Source organism: Sinocyclocheilus anshuiensis, unplaced genomic scaffold (genome assembly GCF_001515605.1).
Source record: "Sinocyclocheilus anshuiensis isolate Anshui unplaced genomic scaffold, SAMN03320099.WGS_v1.1 scaffold419, whole genome shotgun sequence".
NCBI classification, from domain to species: domain Eukaryota; kingdom Metazoa; phylum Chordata; class Actinopteri; order Cypriniformes; family Cyprinidae; genus Sinocyclocheilus; species Sinocyclocheilus anshuiensis.
Genome location: NW_015548228.1, coordinates 1,798,354 through 1,815,660, shown reverse-complemented (window position 1 = coordinate 1,815,660; position 17,307 = coordinate 1,798,354). Strand labels below are relative to the sequence as shown.

Here is a 17,307-nt window from a genome sequence, read left to right as displayed (position 1 = left end):
GATTTGCTACAGAAGGCCTTTGTTCACCCGTGTGAGTCACTTTTTTTATGGATGGGCGATTTTTATTCAAGTTCTTTTGGATTGAAGCAATGCAACACCCACTGAGTGCCATTAAACAGCTTGAAAGATCAAAGACAATTTTTAATATAACTCCGACTGGATTCGTCTGAAAGAAGAAAGTCATATACACCTAGGATGCCTCGGGGGTGAGTAAAACGCAGCGTAATTTTCATTTTTGGGTGAACTAACCCTTTAATGTTTTTCAAAAAACTAAATATTGTAGATTACATTCCAAAGAACTTGTTTTAAAGATGTTTTAAAGTCGATTTTTTTTTAAGATTTCTCATTTTCATCATTGACCAGTAATAATACTATATTGACCATTAATAATACTACTATTTTTACACTATTTTTCTTTCCTTGTGTTAAGATCTTGATGTGCTTTGGTGGAATTGCCCGAATCATCCATTCCTGTCTGACCTGATGACTCCTCTAATTACTTACTCTGTCAACCAATCACTACGCTTTCAATCACCAGTAAGCCCCACAATGATTATCCTCTCAACCAATCACAGCGAAAGCTCCTAATGGATCATTTTGAGACAAAATGGGCATTTAATGTGTTTCTTTCTCACCATGGATAATGATTAGGGCATCAAAATTTCACCCCATGCAGCAAACAAGGTGACAGAAAGATTGTGTGAATATGAATATGTCACCAGCCTAATGATTGCATCCTGACATTGTCAGATTTTAATGCATTGACTGAATTTATGAATTCCATTTCCATTTTCTGATGGAAACTATTTTCCATTAGTTTGTATGTTGTATGACTCCACAAGAAGTGCGTTGTGTCCATTTGATGATTTGTTACAGAATTTCTCTCTTTGCCAGTGTCAAAATCCAATGGTCATTAAACATTTCTACAGTTGCATACATTTTTAATTAAAGTACAAGATTCTACAGACATTATTAATGAACAAGCTGTTTGGACTTGAGGATGTAATGATTAATTCAGCATAATGCATCCTCTTTAATGGCATGTAATGACCTTTTGTGCATTACATAAAATGTCATAAGAGAGCATTTTATAAAATACTATTAAATACTAAACTTTAAAGTTGTATGTACCAGAGATGTATATGTTTTAAATATTAAACTGAATTCACATGTCTTTGATTCTTCTGTACCAGAGAGACTACTAAACACACTCTGTGTTGCAGCTGAATATAATTTATTCATTTTAACTAGGGATAACAGAGGGTTTTATGATACACAGCTAGAGATGAGAAGTAGGCATGCACATATTGTAATTGTGTATATTTGTGATATTACTAAGTGTGTGACTGATACACACTGTGACCATATAGTCACCAGTAAACAGCTAAAGAATTCAAATCACAGTACTTCCAGCTGGAGTTTTGTGCTTTCTCAAAGAAAGAAGGAAAGAAAAAGACAAACAACAAAAAACAATAATAAAAAACAAATTAAATGTTACTTCTCGTGCTTTCTACTAGTTATGTACCTCCACCTACAGGTGCATCTCAATAAATTAGAATGTCGTGGAAAAGTTCACATACTGTGGAAACTTAACACTGGACTTCAAGCAACTTGGGCTATGAGCTTCTCCACCCTTCCTCCAGACTCTAGGACCTTGGTTTTTTGTTAAATGTGAGCCAAAATCATCACAATTAAAAGAACCAAAGACTTAAACTACTTCAGTCTGTGTGCATTGAAATTATTTAATACACGAGTTTCACAACTTGAGTTGAATTACTGAAATAAATGAACTTTTCCACGACATTCTAATTTATTGAGATGCACCTGTAGTTTTCACACTGCAAAACATTTTATTTTTAACAAGTATTTCTGTTCTAATTTTACAGCTAAAATATCAATAAAGACAATCATTGAAACGATCAAACATTATTTGAGAATAAACAATGCATAAGATACTCAGACTTGTTTTCAAAGAAAATATCTTTAATTTAGATGTATTTTTCCCCAAAAGTTTGGGATCAGTAACATTTTATGTTTTTAAAAGGAGCTTTTTTGTTAACCAAGGGTGCGTTTATTTGAACAAAAATACAGTAAAAACAGTACTATTGTGAAATATTATTTCAATTTAAAACAACTGTTTTCTATTTTAATATATTTTGAAATGTATTTTATTCCTGTTATGATCAAACTGAATCTTCAGCATGATTACTCCGGTCGTCAGTGTCACATGATACTTCAGAAATCATTATAATATGCTGATTTGCTGCTCAAGAAACTGTTATTATTATTATCAATGTTGAAAACAGTTGTGCTGCTCAATATTTGTTACCGCAATTGGTATTGAATGGATACCGCAATACTTATTTTTTTAGGATTCAGATTCAAAAAGTTCACCAGAACAGCATTTATTTGAAATACTTTAGTGAAATAAATCTGCATAGTCACTTTTAATCAATTTAATGCATCAGTGCTAAATAAAAGTATTAATTTCTTACAAAAACAAAACAAAACAAGAAATCTTACTGACACCAAACTTTTAGTATATACAGTATATTATGTGTTTCTTTTAAGTAAATGTATCTTGTTTCAAGAGTTATTATGTTGTTTATTTTGTTTCCAGGATCTTTAGGCATTTAACTTTTTAAAATAAATATTTAGTTTTTCAAGGAATTTTAGACCCTTTACTGTAAAAGAAGTCAAAAATACTAATTAAAAATACATTATTACTTTTGCAGTGCAAGCCAATGCAAATATTCATTCATTGTGCAGTCAGAAAGCTAATTCCTGACATGTTGCTGTTACTCTACAAGAGTCCTTATTTAGTTCCAAACAAAACAATAATTATCCTCTAATCTGGACGTAGTTGTCCGTGCTATTTTTATTGTACATAAACACAGAAAACTGCTCTCAGATTAGGAGAAAGTTTTAAAAGCACTTCTAGGTCAGCGATCTGCATTCATCTTCCTTAATTTGGGAGGCAAGTTGTCCTCTGGACGGCCACCAGGCGTGTGTGGAGGACCGGGGGGGTGTGTGGGGATGGCCGCTGGGGTGGGAGGCAGACTTCTCTGGTGGAGGTCCCCCGTGGACATGGCCATGGGCTGGAAACCCACCTTGAGGGATTTGAGGTGGAATCGTGCCTCTCCATCAACCTGCCCAGGGCTGGAGCCGAGGCGCTGTAGTTTAAGAGGAAGGTCCCCTGTGCTCGAAGCCTTTTCGGATTGCTGCGAACTCAAGCGTAGCACCTTCCTCTGTAGATCTTCTCTACCAGACGAGCTCATTTTCTGGAGTTTGCTGGGCAGCTTGCAAGAAGCGCTTCCGGGATGCGCCCCATCCTCACCTGCTTCCAGGCAGTCCATGGAAAACACTCGTTCCCTGTGCGGCGTGACCAGTGGGGAGGGGAGCGGCGATTTCTCCTCATATTCTTTCACGCTGTAGGGTGGCGTGGGAACCTCAAAAGTGCTGTGAAACTGGGAGTAGTCCACCCGAAAGAAGCCCTCTTCCAGAGACATGACAGGCAGGAAGCGGTGACCCCACAACACCTCATCTTCTGTATACGAGGTACGAGCTTGACATGTCATACCTGTGAGAAACAGCATATAATAAACAAGCATTACAATGGAGAGGAAAGGTTTATGGTAAAAAATGTATTACAAATAAGGAGGCTTTCATTGTCAGGTTAGCCTGGCCATGAGAATGATTTATACTGCCCAGTTACTTTGTCTTCCAAGAATGTGATTTACAGACTCTCAGTACATAATGTGCGTGAGAAGGCCATGCAAGGCAGAGTTTTAAGACTCCTGCAATCATAATTCAGCCAGAGGGCCATTCAGTGAGTCATAAACACAGCCCGAGCCATAGCTTTACACTTTCGCTTATAACAAGGCCAGGAAGACTGAAAATCCAATCTGTTCTACAATAAAATTAAAAACAATCAATAGAGCAATCACTAAACAACTGCCAACAGCTACCTATGGAATGCATAGTGTTTTGTTGTTTTAATTTTCTGCAGAATTGGAATTCTTATTTTCATGGGCACAAACCAGTAAATAAAAAGTGAGCTGGAAAATGTATGCTGTCATGCTGAAGTAGCATTTGTGTCATTACAAACAGAATGGTGTTTAGGGTATATGCTTATATTATGCAATAATTCCAGTCCTCGGATTTAATTGGCTGAGACTGTCAGTCTGTGTAGTGGTGGGGATATTGCAGTGTCTGTGTTTTTGCTGGTTATGTCCATATGCCAGTAGGTTGTTTAGTGTGTGTTATGAGTGTGTCATTGAACTGATTTGTTCAATGAACACTGAAATATTCAGGACCAAAACAAGTGATCATAAGTGAGTCATTAAATAATAATTACACTGATTCACGCTTGAACAAAACTGCTGATTATGAGTGAGTCATTGAATTGTTTACTGAACCAATTCATTTTAAAAATACTGATTAATTAATTAATGAAGCAAGTGATCATAAGTAAGTCATTGAATCATTCACTCAACTGATTTGTTAAAACATCTGATTCATTTATGATCAAAACAAGTGATGAGTGAGTCAGTAAATCATTAATTCAACCGATTTGTTTAAAACACTGATTCATTATAGAACAAAACAAGTGATTATGAGTGAATCATTGAATCATTTACTCAACCATACTATTCAAAACACCGATTCATTCCTGTGCCGAACAAGTGATCATAAGTAAGTCATTGAATCATTCACTCCACTTTTTTTAAATTAAAACCACTGATTCATTCATGAATGAAAAAAGTGATTATGAGTGAGCCATTTAATTATTCACTCGACTGATTTGTTAAAAAAACGGATTCATTTATGAATGACACAAGTGATTATGAGTGAGTCACTAAAACATTCATGCAACCAATTTGTTTAAAACACTGATTCATTATCAAAAAAACAAGTGATTATGAGTGAGTCATTGAGTACGTTTACATGGACAACAATATTCCGATTTTAACATGATTAAGACAATACACTGATTAAGAATCTACCATGTAAACAGAATGTTTGATTACCTTAATCCGGCTAAAGTCATACTCGAAGTAAACACAAATCGAATTAGGACATGTGGAGTATTCCTATTTTAGTCGCATTATTGAAGTGCAGTATAGACATGTACACACCTTAATCACACTATTACTGTTGTGTAGGACTTTTCGCCGCATTGTGCGTCAGGATACACAGACAGCAGAGGTCAACCGCTTGACGGCAAACAAAAGAGCGGGAACATGACGGGAATGGGAACATGAAAGGAATATTCTAAAAGCAATTCATGTAAACACCTTAATCATAATATTGTCTAATTCAGAAATTCAGCATAGCGTTAGTTCAGGCAGGCCATGTCAGTCAAGCTCGCATCAGCCAACAGTCAGCTGTTCCTGACGTGTACCAATCCAATCTTGACACCTATCACAAGCGGTCTATTTAAATTCCCATTCTTCAGCGTCTCTTCCATCGCATCACTGCTTGCAATTAACTCCCTCCTCCAACCCCAACTCCACCTAACTGAACCTGTAATTCGATCTGACTTTTGTTTCTTCCTTACAGTCACTTCATTGAAAGCATTCTCTATCACATATTGTTTACAACTCATGTAATTGTGAACTGTAATTATGTATGCATATAATGGTTCTGTTCTGTACCCTGGGGGGTTGTCTTGCTGCTCTCCCCGCTCTGTCCAAGCATGGCTGCATGGACAGGCGTGTGGAGTGTTGCCCAGAACATAACCATACCGCCAACACTAACTGTATGCAATGTAATTGTAAAAAATATACTTGACGAAAGTGGTCCTGATTGAATAAGGTAAATAATTAGATTACTGATGTCCATGTAAACTTAGTCATTGAATCATTTACTCAAGCGATTTATTCAAAACACTGATTCATTCCTGTACCGACCAAGTGATCATGAGTGAGACTTTGAATCACCCACTCAACATTTTTATTAAAAACACTGATTCATTCATGAATGAAGAAATAAGTGAGACATTGAATCATTCATTCAAATAATTTGTTGAAACCACTCATTCATTTCTGTTAGTGGATCAAAAATACACCAAGTATCCAGAATTTTTTTTTAAATAAAATGTAAGTTACTTATTGTTTATTAAACTGTTTAAAAGCAATATCACATGAGCACAGGTTTTGTTGGTTTGAACATCATTAGTGCTATTCAGTGTATCAGCACTCTTTCTATTGTGATATTGCACAGTTATTTATTCATAATCAGGCCCAGGCTTTTGCAGTCTTTTAGCAGTTTTAGTGCTGATTTTAGGGAACAATCTGCACATTTCTTGCAGATTGAATGTAAACATGTAAAAATGTATTAAACTGGCCTTGGGTGTATTACAGATAAGCATCAAATTAGCCAAATATTTAATAAACAAGTATGCAAAGGCAGAGGATATGTAAAAATTCATCAGTGACAGGTGTCTGTGGAGTTTCTGTGTGGGCCTGGTCATGATTAAATAATTATCATTAAATAGCCTACTAATTAGCAGCACCTAATGTGAAACATGAACAAGCCTCAGTTGTCAAAAATGAAGGATGAAGATCACAACAACTCGCTCTCTAAGAACGTTTCTGCTGGCACTACTTCATCCCATGTAATTAAACCAATTTATGTGACATTAATCACACTGAAAACCCCATATTTTGCTGCCAGAGTGATCGTGCTGAGCAGGAGCAATGGGGTGGCATGGCTTCATCTAAAGGCTTAAATGAAGGATCAATGCTGGAAGAGGTTTTGCGAACATATCAATGGCTTCACTGCAGTTCAGCTGAAAGTAGCTTTTTAAGCTCCCATTTAAAGCAAGACAAATTTCACAGTCTTCACAGTAAGACTCTTGATTGCGCAATACTCTGTCGGCATACATAATTAGAGTCTGTCTGTCGTCTCCTTTGGTCTGATCTATGGTATTGATTAAAAGAAGCCTCATGCTTCCCGCTTTCACACATGCGTTTAGTCTATTTGACTAAATTGCACATATATTTTGTTCTTTGTTGTTTCATATTAGGGTTTACAAAGAGAAGATGCTAATTAAAATTAGACTTTTTAATTCTGTGAGCTGCAAATGTTCATGCAAAGCCCTTAAAGTCATACAGAGCTGTGGCTTTGTCTTGCACCACTGTGTAAAATGATTAACTTGACATTTCTGTCTGTGTCCAGGGCTTCAGTGGATCAATAAGCACTTATGAATACATGACAGGCCTCAGCTCTCGATCAGCAGAGTGGTTAACTGTTTCAAATCACACTGTTTGCCCCATTACTGGCCTGACAAGAAATTAATTACTGAATGAAAGAGTGAATGAAGAAATGGTTTACCAGAAGCCTTCCTCTAGTGTGCACTGATACGCTTGATAAGTGTTGATAAGTGTGCGTGTGAGTGTGTTTGTGTCTATCACTGCTCTTACACCTGTAATAATGGGCATCACTGACACAGAGGCTATGTAATACCCTTCCTCGCTTTGTCTCCATCTCATATCATTTATCTCATATCATCCGGAGAGAGCGAGAGTTCAAATTGAAAGGCCCCCTGCAAGTTGTTCAATTATCAGAGGTAATTTACAATGAAACAACTAATAACACATGAAGCTGAATTAAATTTCCTGTTTTCTTCTGAAAGGTTAGATAGAGTGAAAGAACTAACAAAAATAATTATAAATATATGAATAATTATTAATATATGGTCACTTACTGTGACTTTATTTATTTATTTTCCTTGTTAATACTTTGCTATTATTGACTCTTTTATGCATTACTCTCAATATGAAAATGCAATAGAATTAAATATGTATTTCTTTAATTGAAATAAACCTGAAATAAAATAAAAAAGAAATATCGGCTAACAATATATTTTATTTTTTTATATTTTATTATTTAGCTGCCTAGACAATATTTCTTTTTTGTTTAGCTTTTTTTTAAGTACTAAATAACTAAAACTTAAATAAATTCAACTATAGAAATAAAACTGAAAAAATTTAATATCAAATAAATATAAATAAAAAATAAACGCTAATTCAGCATATTAATAAATACTAGTATAAATAAAAATAATATAATTGAAATGCTACCAAAATATCAATGTTGCTTACTAGCTCAGATCAGAAGAGCGAGATAATCTAAGGTATTTATATTTAATTTTATTGTTAGATAAATCATATCATTTAGAAATGCAATTAATAGCATGCATCACTCCAATGATTTAATGTGTCCTTCTTGTAGCAGAAACTATGTCAGATGAGTTATGCATCAAATTTTAATACTTAGGGCGACTGTTCAAATCACTAACCCTAAATATGGCCACTAGGAATAGCGATGCTTAGAAAACACCTCTAAAATTGAAATGAGAATCATATTTGATTGAAAGGGTGAGAAGGAGACAGGAAAGGAAATTCTAATTATATTTCTGTTTATTTGTACAGTGAAAAAGAATGCTAAAAGAACAGCTCTCGCTTTCTCTTACTCTCACATCCTCAAAAGAAAATCCCATCCTGCCTTCTTCAGTTACTTTACTTCCTCGCACTCTGCTAGCATAAAAGACACCAGGAACAGATCGAACTCGAGCAAGGTTTGAAGCTCATACATCAAACTGACAAGCATGTGACTGAAAAAAAAAACTATTATGCAGAAGGTGCCTTTAACAGCACAGGCCTGATAATGCAATCAGAAAGACACTCTTTTACAACCCACTCATTACCCCTACTGACCTCACTGTACCTATTGCATCCATTTAGACTGAGGGGTGCGAGGAAGAATACAGAGAAGTATTCAGTTTACAAGGTAAAAAAGTACAAAGGAAGTGTGAGAAAAGTGATATGTTCAATTAGATCTGATAAATGAAGATGAATGACAAATGATCACCCTGCAAAAAAAATCATTTTCTTAATTAGTAATTCTGTCATGTTTTCCATTAAAATCTTAATGCGATTAAAACAAGATAAATTTACTTGGGAAGCAAATTTGCATGAGACTTGTTTTCAGAGAATACATCTTGAGAAAATTTTTCTTGTCAAAAAAGTTAGATTTATGCATAATACAAGAACAAATGTGGGGGGAAAAAATCTTAATATATTCATCTTGTTTTTTAGGGAAATGTTTTATTGTTTTAATAATGTTAAGATAATTTGGTAACACTTTGCAATAGGGTTACATTTGTTAGCACTAATTAAAAAGAACTAACAATATAAAACTTTAAAGCATTTATTAATATATTCTGTTATTTTGGGGCGTGACTACCATTCATTTCATACAGCAGAAAAACTGTAAATATACATGCAGGCATACTTCAATTTCTGATTTCCGAAATTCTTACCATCATTGATGATCTGTTTTTCCATCGGATGAATGAATGAATGAATGGATGGATGGATGAATAATAAATAAATAAAAGGTAATTCTGACTTTTTAGCTCATAATTCTGATTTATCTCAATTCTGAGCTTATTTCTCAGTTTTTTTTAAAGAAGTCAGAATTGTGAGATAAAAAAATCAAGTCATCAAGTGCAAGATAAAATCAATATGATAAAATATATAATGATTTTATCTTGAACTTGATGACTTCTTTTTTGGTAGAGTGTGCAGTCTTTCTACCTATTCTCTTCTTTTTTTTGGGTCTTCGCACCTCCTTTGGACTATTTTGAAGATGCAGTGAGTTCCTGACTATTCTTCAAAAAAAAAAAAAATCACTATTACATTTTTTTATTCAGTGGCGGGAAAAAAAAACAATTACAACACAGAAATCTAAGAAAAAAAGTCGCAATTACCATTTTTATATTTTATTCTGTGGCAGAAACAACGAAACAGAATTGTGAGATATCAGAATTCTGAGAAAAAAGTCAAAATTGTGAGATATAAATTTGTCTGAATTTTGAAATAAAAAGTCACTTTTTACATTTTTTTATTGTGTGGTGGAAACTGACTTCCATAAATATGATCTTACAATGAACAGTTGTATTTTTATTAACTTACATTAATAAAGATGAATACTCTAACAAACGTTTTGCTTATTGTTAGTTAATGCATTAACTAACGTTAACTAATGGACCATATTGTAAAGTACGGTGGCCGAGAAGTGCAAAACAAATCACATATTTTTTACATGAAAACTAGTAAAAAAAAAAAAGACAAATAACTGAAGGGATTCGAACAATACTATAAATAAACAATTGTGTTAAGCCAGATTTTGTTCCTAAAGAAATGGAGATTGGAGTGAAAGATGCTACCCACCCGTTGTCTCCACAATACCCTCCAAGATGACGACAATCTCAAACTGCTCGTTCATGAGCGAGCGCTGGGACAGGTCGAAGAAAGGGCTCTTGGGATTGATCTCGTGGCAGATGGTGAGGGGAGAGACCAGGAAGAGTTGGTCAGCGCCTGTTCCAAAGCCCACATCCAGTTCACACTGATCCAATGGCAGGAACTCACCCTCCGGGGTCTGACGAGACTGGTGAGACACAGTGAAGTCATCATCAAAAACATCAATATCCCACACAAATTACAGCAGGAACAATCAATCTGAAAAAAAGATCATCAAGGATGGTGAGAAATGGAGATGGAAATGGAAACAGGAAATTGAAAGAAGAATGTCAGCATGTATACTTACAATTGTTCTGCTGTATACAGTGTATGGTAATCAGACCCGAAATAACAGAATATATTGAAATTGAGGGAAATATTCATGCTGTTCAGTGTGTGAGGGAAATATTCCTCTTTAGGCAAGTGGAGAGAGAGAGAGAGTTTGTGGCTGGCAAGGAGTGAATGGGGAATTCTGACAAGCATGAGTGCTCAGAACAGTGAAATAAAACACAGACGGAGCAAAGGAGGAGGCTGGGGTGAGATAAGAAAATGCTTACAAAGCTCTGTGTCATTTCAGCCGTGATTTAAGACAACAAAGAGTGTCTGTTCAGAGAGCCAGTGAAATTTAAGACCGGATGATTTACAGGGCGATGTCAAACTGAAGAAGAGAAGGAAACTCCAGCGTGAGGGTTATGTTTTTCTACACATGTGGTTTGTGTTTGTGTGTGGAAAGGCAGTGGATGAAGCTGCACGCACTAATTCTCTTCTCAAAAATGTTGCTCTGAATACCAAGTGGAAGGGAAGCACTCTTACATTCAGCGGATTTCCTCTCACTTCCAAGTCTCCATATCAACCTCTCTCAGTGCAGTGGTCTTACTGGAGCTGTTGAGGCTAAGAGCATCTCCAAAGGGCCTTACAGCTGTAGAACAGCCTCATGGGATGTAAACCAACAACCCTCAATAAATAGGCCCATTACTTAAAACACTGGAGCTCAGTGAGGCATTAAAAAACTTCCACATGGAATCATATTCCATGTAAACTACACAAAACTGGGGAAGCATTTCCAGTCTCTAAATACAGCCAAAGTGCATTCAGAGCTACAAAGGTGAAAGGAAGATAACTTAGAGTTTGGAATTGTCATTTTATTCTTCTTTCTTTCTTCTTTTGATTAACCTTCCTGTAGTTTATAATGTTTTGAAATTATTTAAATTAAATTAAATTAAATTTATTTTGTTATTAAATTTAAGTCATACAATTCAGTTTCACAACAAAATAGAATACACATGTTCACCAAGGCTGCATTTATTTGATTAAAAATACAGTAAAAATAGTAAAATTGCAAATATTTTAGTCTAAAATAACTATTTTCTATTTTAATTTATTTTAATATGTAATTTATTTCTGTCTCTACATACAGCCAAAGTGCATTAAACAAATGTGAAAGGAAGATAACTTAGAATTTAGAATTGAAATATTATTCTTCCTTCTTTTTTCTTTTGATTAACCTTCCTGTAGTTTATAATGTTTTAAAATGATTTAAATTTATTTAAATGTATTTTATTATTAAATTTAAGTCATACAATTCTGTATTATAATAAAATAGAATACACATGTTCACCAATGCTGCATTTATTTGATTAAAAAAATACAGTAAAAACTGTAAAATTACAAAATATTATTACAGTCTAAAATAACTATTTTCTATTTTAATTTATTTAAATATGTCCTTTATTCCTGTTATGGCAAAGCTGATTTTTCAGCAGTGATACAGTGTTTCAGTCTGTAATGTCACATGATCCTTCAGAAATCTGATATGCTGATTTGGTGCTCTATTATTATTTATTATTGGTACTCAATTATTAATAATGATTTTGATCTTATATATTTTTTTTGTGAAAACTATGAAACGTTTTTTTTCAGAATTCAATAAATAGAAAGTTCAATGAACAGCATTTATTTGAAATACAAACATTATTTTTTTGTCACATTTTAAATGTCTTCACACTCATTTTTTATCAATTTAATGCATCCTGGCTATCACAGGAAAAAAAATAATTTTAAATATATTAAAATAGAATACCATTTAAAATGTTCTAATTTTAGTAATATTTTACAATATTATATACTGTTTTACTGTATTTATGATCAAATAAATACAACCTTGGTGAGTATAAGAGACTTAATAATATTTATTAATGTTTGATCTTAATAATCAATCTTAATAATAGTTGATATACTATATATAAGCAGACATATTTGCATCTTTAGACATTACACAAATACAAATGAGCTAAAACTGCACACCTTTGCTAACTGACTGACAGATCTGTACATAGCTAATAGCTAATTCAAATCCATATCTGATATCAGCTGATCAGTAAACTGAAGCCAATATGGCGAGTAAGGTGAATATTTATTTAATATCATGTGATGAATCTATCGAGTTGCTAGGTGAGTTTGAACTCTGGTTGCAGGGAAGTCATGCTGGACAGGGCCTATCATTCCTACATCCAGTGCACCCAAGCAGAAAAATTTAATAGTGCTCAAACAGACAAAGTATGACATTTCTCTATCTCTCCCTTACCCCATTATTTTCTCCATCTCACTCTTATTGCTCTTTCTCTCTTGTCTTGTACTTTCTCTCGCAAACACATTCTTGGCCAGGCTAAACAATCAGAGACAGTGAGGGAAATTTCACCACAAGACGACACACAAAGATCAAACTCTGAAAATATGTCTGCTTTTCATGGCAGTATATGATAGCAGGTGTGTTTTTGTTTTTGTGCCAGACCCACTAGCCCTACATTGATCAGATGCATTGCATTGTCAGTTGACTTGATTAAGGCTTTAATGTGGAATTGATCCAGTAACGAGTAAGGCTGGTTGATCCATTGATTGGTTATATTGATTGCAGCATGAAAAATTAACACATCAACAATTAAAAACAAACTGCATATTGAGTGTTAACTGTTATTTAATTGTTCAAAGGTGATATACAGTTTTGATGATGATGTAAAACTTTATTTAACCACTTACACATACTGTACATACACATTTCTACACATACAGTAGATTCTCCTGTGCACACATTTCCACCTCAGAATGAGAGAATATAAACATACTTTTGAAATCACACCATCCCACACACACACACACACATGGATACACAACCTTCACCCACACAGAGGTTCTGGAGCAGCAGCACTAAGTGTCTCCTCAACTCTCTATCAACCCACAAGGAGCACTTCCACCGTGAAGTCGCATCACACCAACTACCTATATCCAGTGTATCCTTGCTCACACACACACACACACACATCCCTGCCAAAAATTGACGTGCCTACTGCTTTTTATTTAGTAGCACTCTTGTCTTCCATCCCCCACTATATCAGTCTAGCATTGCCTGGACTGGTTTTGCGGAGTAAATAGCTCTCCCCAAAAAAGTAGTAGCGTTAACTGGACTATTTTTTGTAGTAGTGCGTCAGTAGCTAAGTTTCTTTAAAATATGATAGCATTTACAGTAAAAAAAAGCTACTTTTGCCAAGCAGTAACGAAGCAGCATGGCAAAAATTATGTGCAATGTAATTAGTACTGGGAGGTACCATTCATTTTAGAGAAGATGCTGTTCTTTTCAACTTTCTATTCATCAAAGAATCCTAAAAAAGGATAACAGTTTTCACAAAAATATTAAGCAGCACAACGGTTTTCAAAATTGATTAAAAAAAATGTGGTAACACTTTACTTGAAGGGGTGTGCATAAGACTGACATGACACCTTCATAATCATGACATGACACATGTCATGAATATGAAGGAGGTTTTATGCATGTTTATGACAACTGTCATTAAGTGTCATTCGCTCAGTTATGTAATTTTTAATGCAAAGATGACATTGTTTGAGATGTCTTTGTTATGGGCTATGGTTAGGGGTAAGGGTAGGGGTAGGGTTAGGTTAGGGTTAGGTCAAATAATGTCATATTTGCATTAAAAATTACATAACTGAGCGAATGACACTTAATGACAGTTGTCATAAACATGCATAAAAAACCTTCATATTCATGACATGTGTCATGTCATGATTATGTAGGAGTCATGTCATGATTATGAAGGTGTCATGTCAGTCTTATGCACACCCCTTCAAGTAAAGTGTAACCAAAAAGGTTTCTTGAGCAGGATCACACTCTTAAAAATAAAGGTGCTTCAAAAGTTTCTTCAAGCGATGCCATAGAAGAACCATTTTTGGTTCCACAAAGAACCATTCAGTCAAAGGTTCTTTAAAGAACCATCTCTTTCTTACCTTTTTGTAATCTGAAGAACCTTTTTTCACCACATAGAACCTTTTGTGAAACAGAAAGGTTCTTCAGATATTAAAGGTTCTTTATGGAACCATTTAGACAAAAAGGTTCTTCTATGGCATCGTGAAGCACCTTTATTTTTAAGAGTGCATGTGACACTGAAGACTAGAGAAATTATGCTGAAAATTCAGCTTACAGGTTAATTACATGTTAAAATATTACAATAGAAAAAAGTTATTTTAAATTGTAATAATATTTCACAATATTACTGTTTTACTGTATACTTTAAATGCATTCGTGGAGAGCACGAGAGACTTCTTTAAAAAAAACTTTTGAATGGTAGTGTACGCCTACTTTTTTGTAGTTAAATGTAACTTTTTACCATGGTCTTAACTCAGGCATAGTAATTTGAGTCTCAGCTATTAATTTGTTTTTGATTTTTAATGTCACTATAAAGTTGATCACCATTTTTTTTTTGCAATAGATAAGAATTGCTCTGATTATGTAACCATTTGTATTCAACATTACTATCATAATAGTTATTTTACTTGTAGTTAGCTACAAATTAGCCATTACTTTGTGTTGTTTTTATTTTATACTTTTCTTTTTTTTTCTTTTTTTTAAATTTTTTTAAAGAAATAGTTCATGCCAGAATGAAATTTTTCATCATTTATTGATCCTCATTCCAAAGCAGTATGACTTCCTTTCTTCTGAGGAACACGAAGATATTTTGAAGAAACAGACCAAAATATCAAATTATCGGCTTTAACTTTGTTGGTAAACAATTCAAATAAAGACGTGTGGCTTCTATATTCATTTTCTTTCTTTCTTTTTTTCTTTCTGCAAATTTGGAATGACATGAAGGTGAGTAAATGTTGACAGAACTTCCATTTTTGGGAAAATTTTTGGAAATAGTTATGGTCACACTTTATTTTAAGGTCCATTAACTAACTATTAGCCACAACTTTTGCCTCATTAAACTCCTAATTATTGCTTATTAATAGTTAGCAAGGTAGTTAAGTTTAGCTATGGATGTAGAATATGGTCATGCAGAATATGTGCTTTATAAGCACTAATAAACAGCCAATATGCTAAATATGCATGCTAATAAGCATCTAATTAATAGTGAGAATTGGTCCCTATACTAAAGTGTTTCCGTATATTTCTCTAACAATAACCTGGACAGGGTACTTCATGCCTACTAAAACATAATGCCATCTTTGCTATTTTTGGGCTGTTAGAAGGAGGATATTGGGATGACGCCCTGAGCTCTCCTCCCAATGTATTTTGAACACAAGTGCTGAGGAAGAAAGATTATCACAACAATGAGAAACTAAAATATTTAAGAACATCACCTCCTTTTCAAACCTGTCAGCATTTATTTTGATTGTTGCTCTGATGTTCAGTTTCCTCCCGGGCATGTAACTAAAATACACAATGCATGAGACTCAAGCCACCATTGTTGTACACATGATGTGGGGTTCATTGGGAGGTTTGTTGTATTGAGTATGAATGGGATTACACTATTTTCCAGCAGGCTGTAGTGAAACACAAACGTTCTGTTGCTTTCTTCTGCTTCTTAAATCTACTCAATGGTATTTTTTTACTCCTGTCTCTTTAAGTTAAGCTTGAAAAGACAGATTACTAAATTCAAGAAGCAGACCAGCAAATCGTACACATGGTCTTTCCCGCACATTTCAGGAAAACACTGCTAAATACACACATTCACACCAAATCACAGTGGGCAGCGGTGATAATCTTAAACTGTTTAAGATGAGCAAGTTACTTAATTTGAATAAGATGTTAAGTGACGAGATGTTTGCATTGGTCTGATGAGCTCCAATGCTTACATTAATGCTGATTGATGTCAAGCTAAAGGCTGTACTTGTCTTAATTCAGTATCCATTGGCTTTTAAGCCACACAACTAGACAGAGCCAAAGCAATCTTAAAAACAGCACCTCTGTGATTGAAGTGAAAAAGCTATTATTCAAATGGCCATTTGAATGCGTCTGTGTGACTGAACGTTTATCTGTGTGTGTTTATGTGTGCCTTGTAGACTAAAGAGCTGCCAGATCAAACCTGTCATTCTTCTTCATATCCCACAGGAAAGAGGAGGAGAGATAGAAAGGAGAGAGTCTTAAAGAAGAGGGAAAACAGGAGGAGATGGATCGAAACCTCTTTCCTCTGCAGCAGGTACCAGCAGCCATCCGTTTGACTCAGTCATGTGCATGGGTGAATAAAAGCTGGGATTTCACTGCTTTGCCTTCCACTGACTCACAGTGGCTTTGACAGGAGAGCTGTGGGGAGGGGGGGTGGAGTTCACGTCTTCTGAACTGTTGACAAGCAACACCCGCTTACCCCCATTGAAAGGCTTGGAGGGGCCAGGACAATTTTTAACATAACTCCGATTGGATTCGTCTGAAAGAAGAAAGTCACATACACCTAGGATGCTTTGAGGGTGAGTAAACCACAGGCTAATTTTCATTTTTGGGTGAACTAACCCTTTAACACATTAAATTAATTTAACCAATTCCAACTTCATTTTTTAAGTTACAATACATAATTCAGCTAAATTTTTTTCAGTTTAATATATTTTGAGTTGAAATGACTTGTAGAGCCAATTTGATTAGACTTAAAAATTTAAGGCAGCCCCTGAACTTAAAGGGTTAGTTCACCCCAAAATGAAAATTAGGCTGCGTTTT

General features: G+C 34.7%; 1 protein-coding gene across 1 annotated transcript in view; it reads right to left on the bottom strand.

Moving 5' to 3' along the window:
• Positions 1-2,876: 2,876 nt before the first annotated feature.
• Positions 2,877-17,307, bottom strand: part of LOC107654469 (G protein-activated inward rectifier potassium channel 1-like) — a 30,655-nt gene continuing 16,224 nt past the window's right edge. The window contains exons 2-3 of the mRNA XM_016441538.1: positions 10,242-10,458; positions 2,877-3,580 (exon numbers count right to left, since the gene is read on the bottom strand). Of these exons, the coding sequence (XP_016297024.1) occupies positions 2,943-3,580; positions 10,242-10,458 (855 nt within the window). The 3' untranslated portion in view covers positions 2,877-2,942. The remainder of the gene's footprint in view (positions 3,581-10,241; positions 10,459-17,307) is intronic.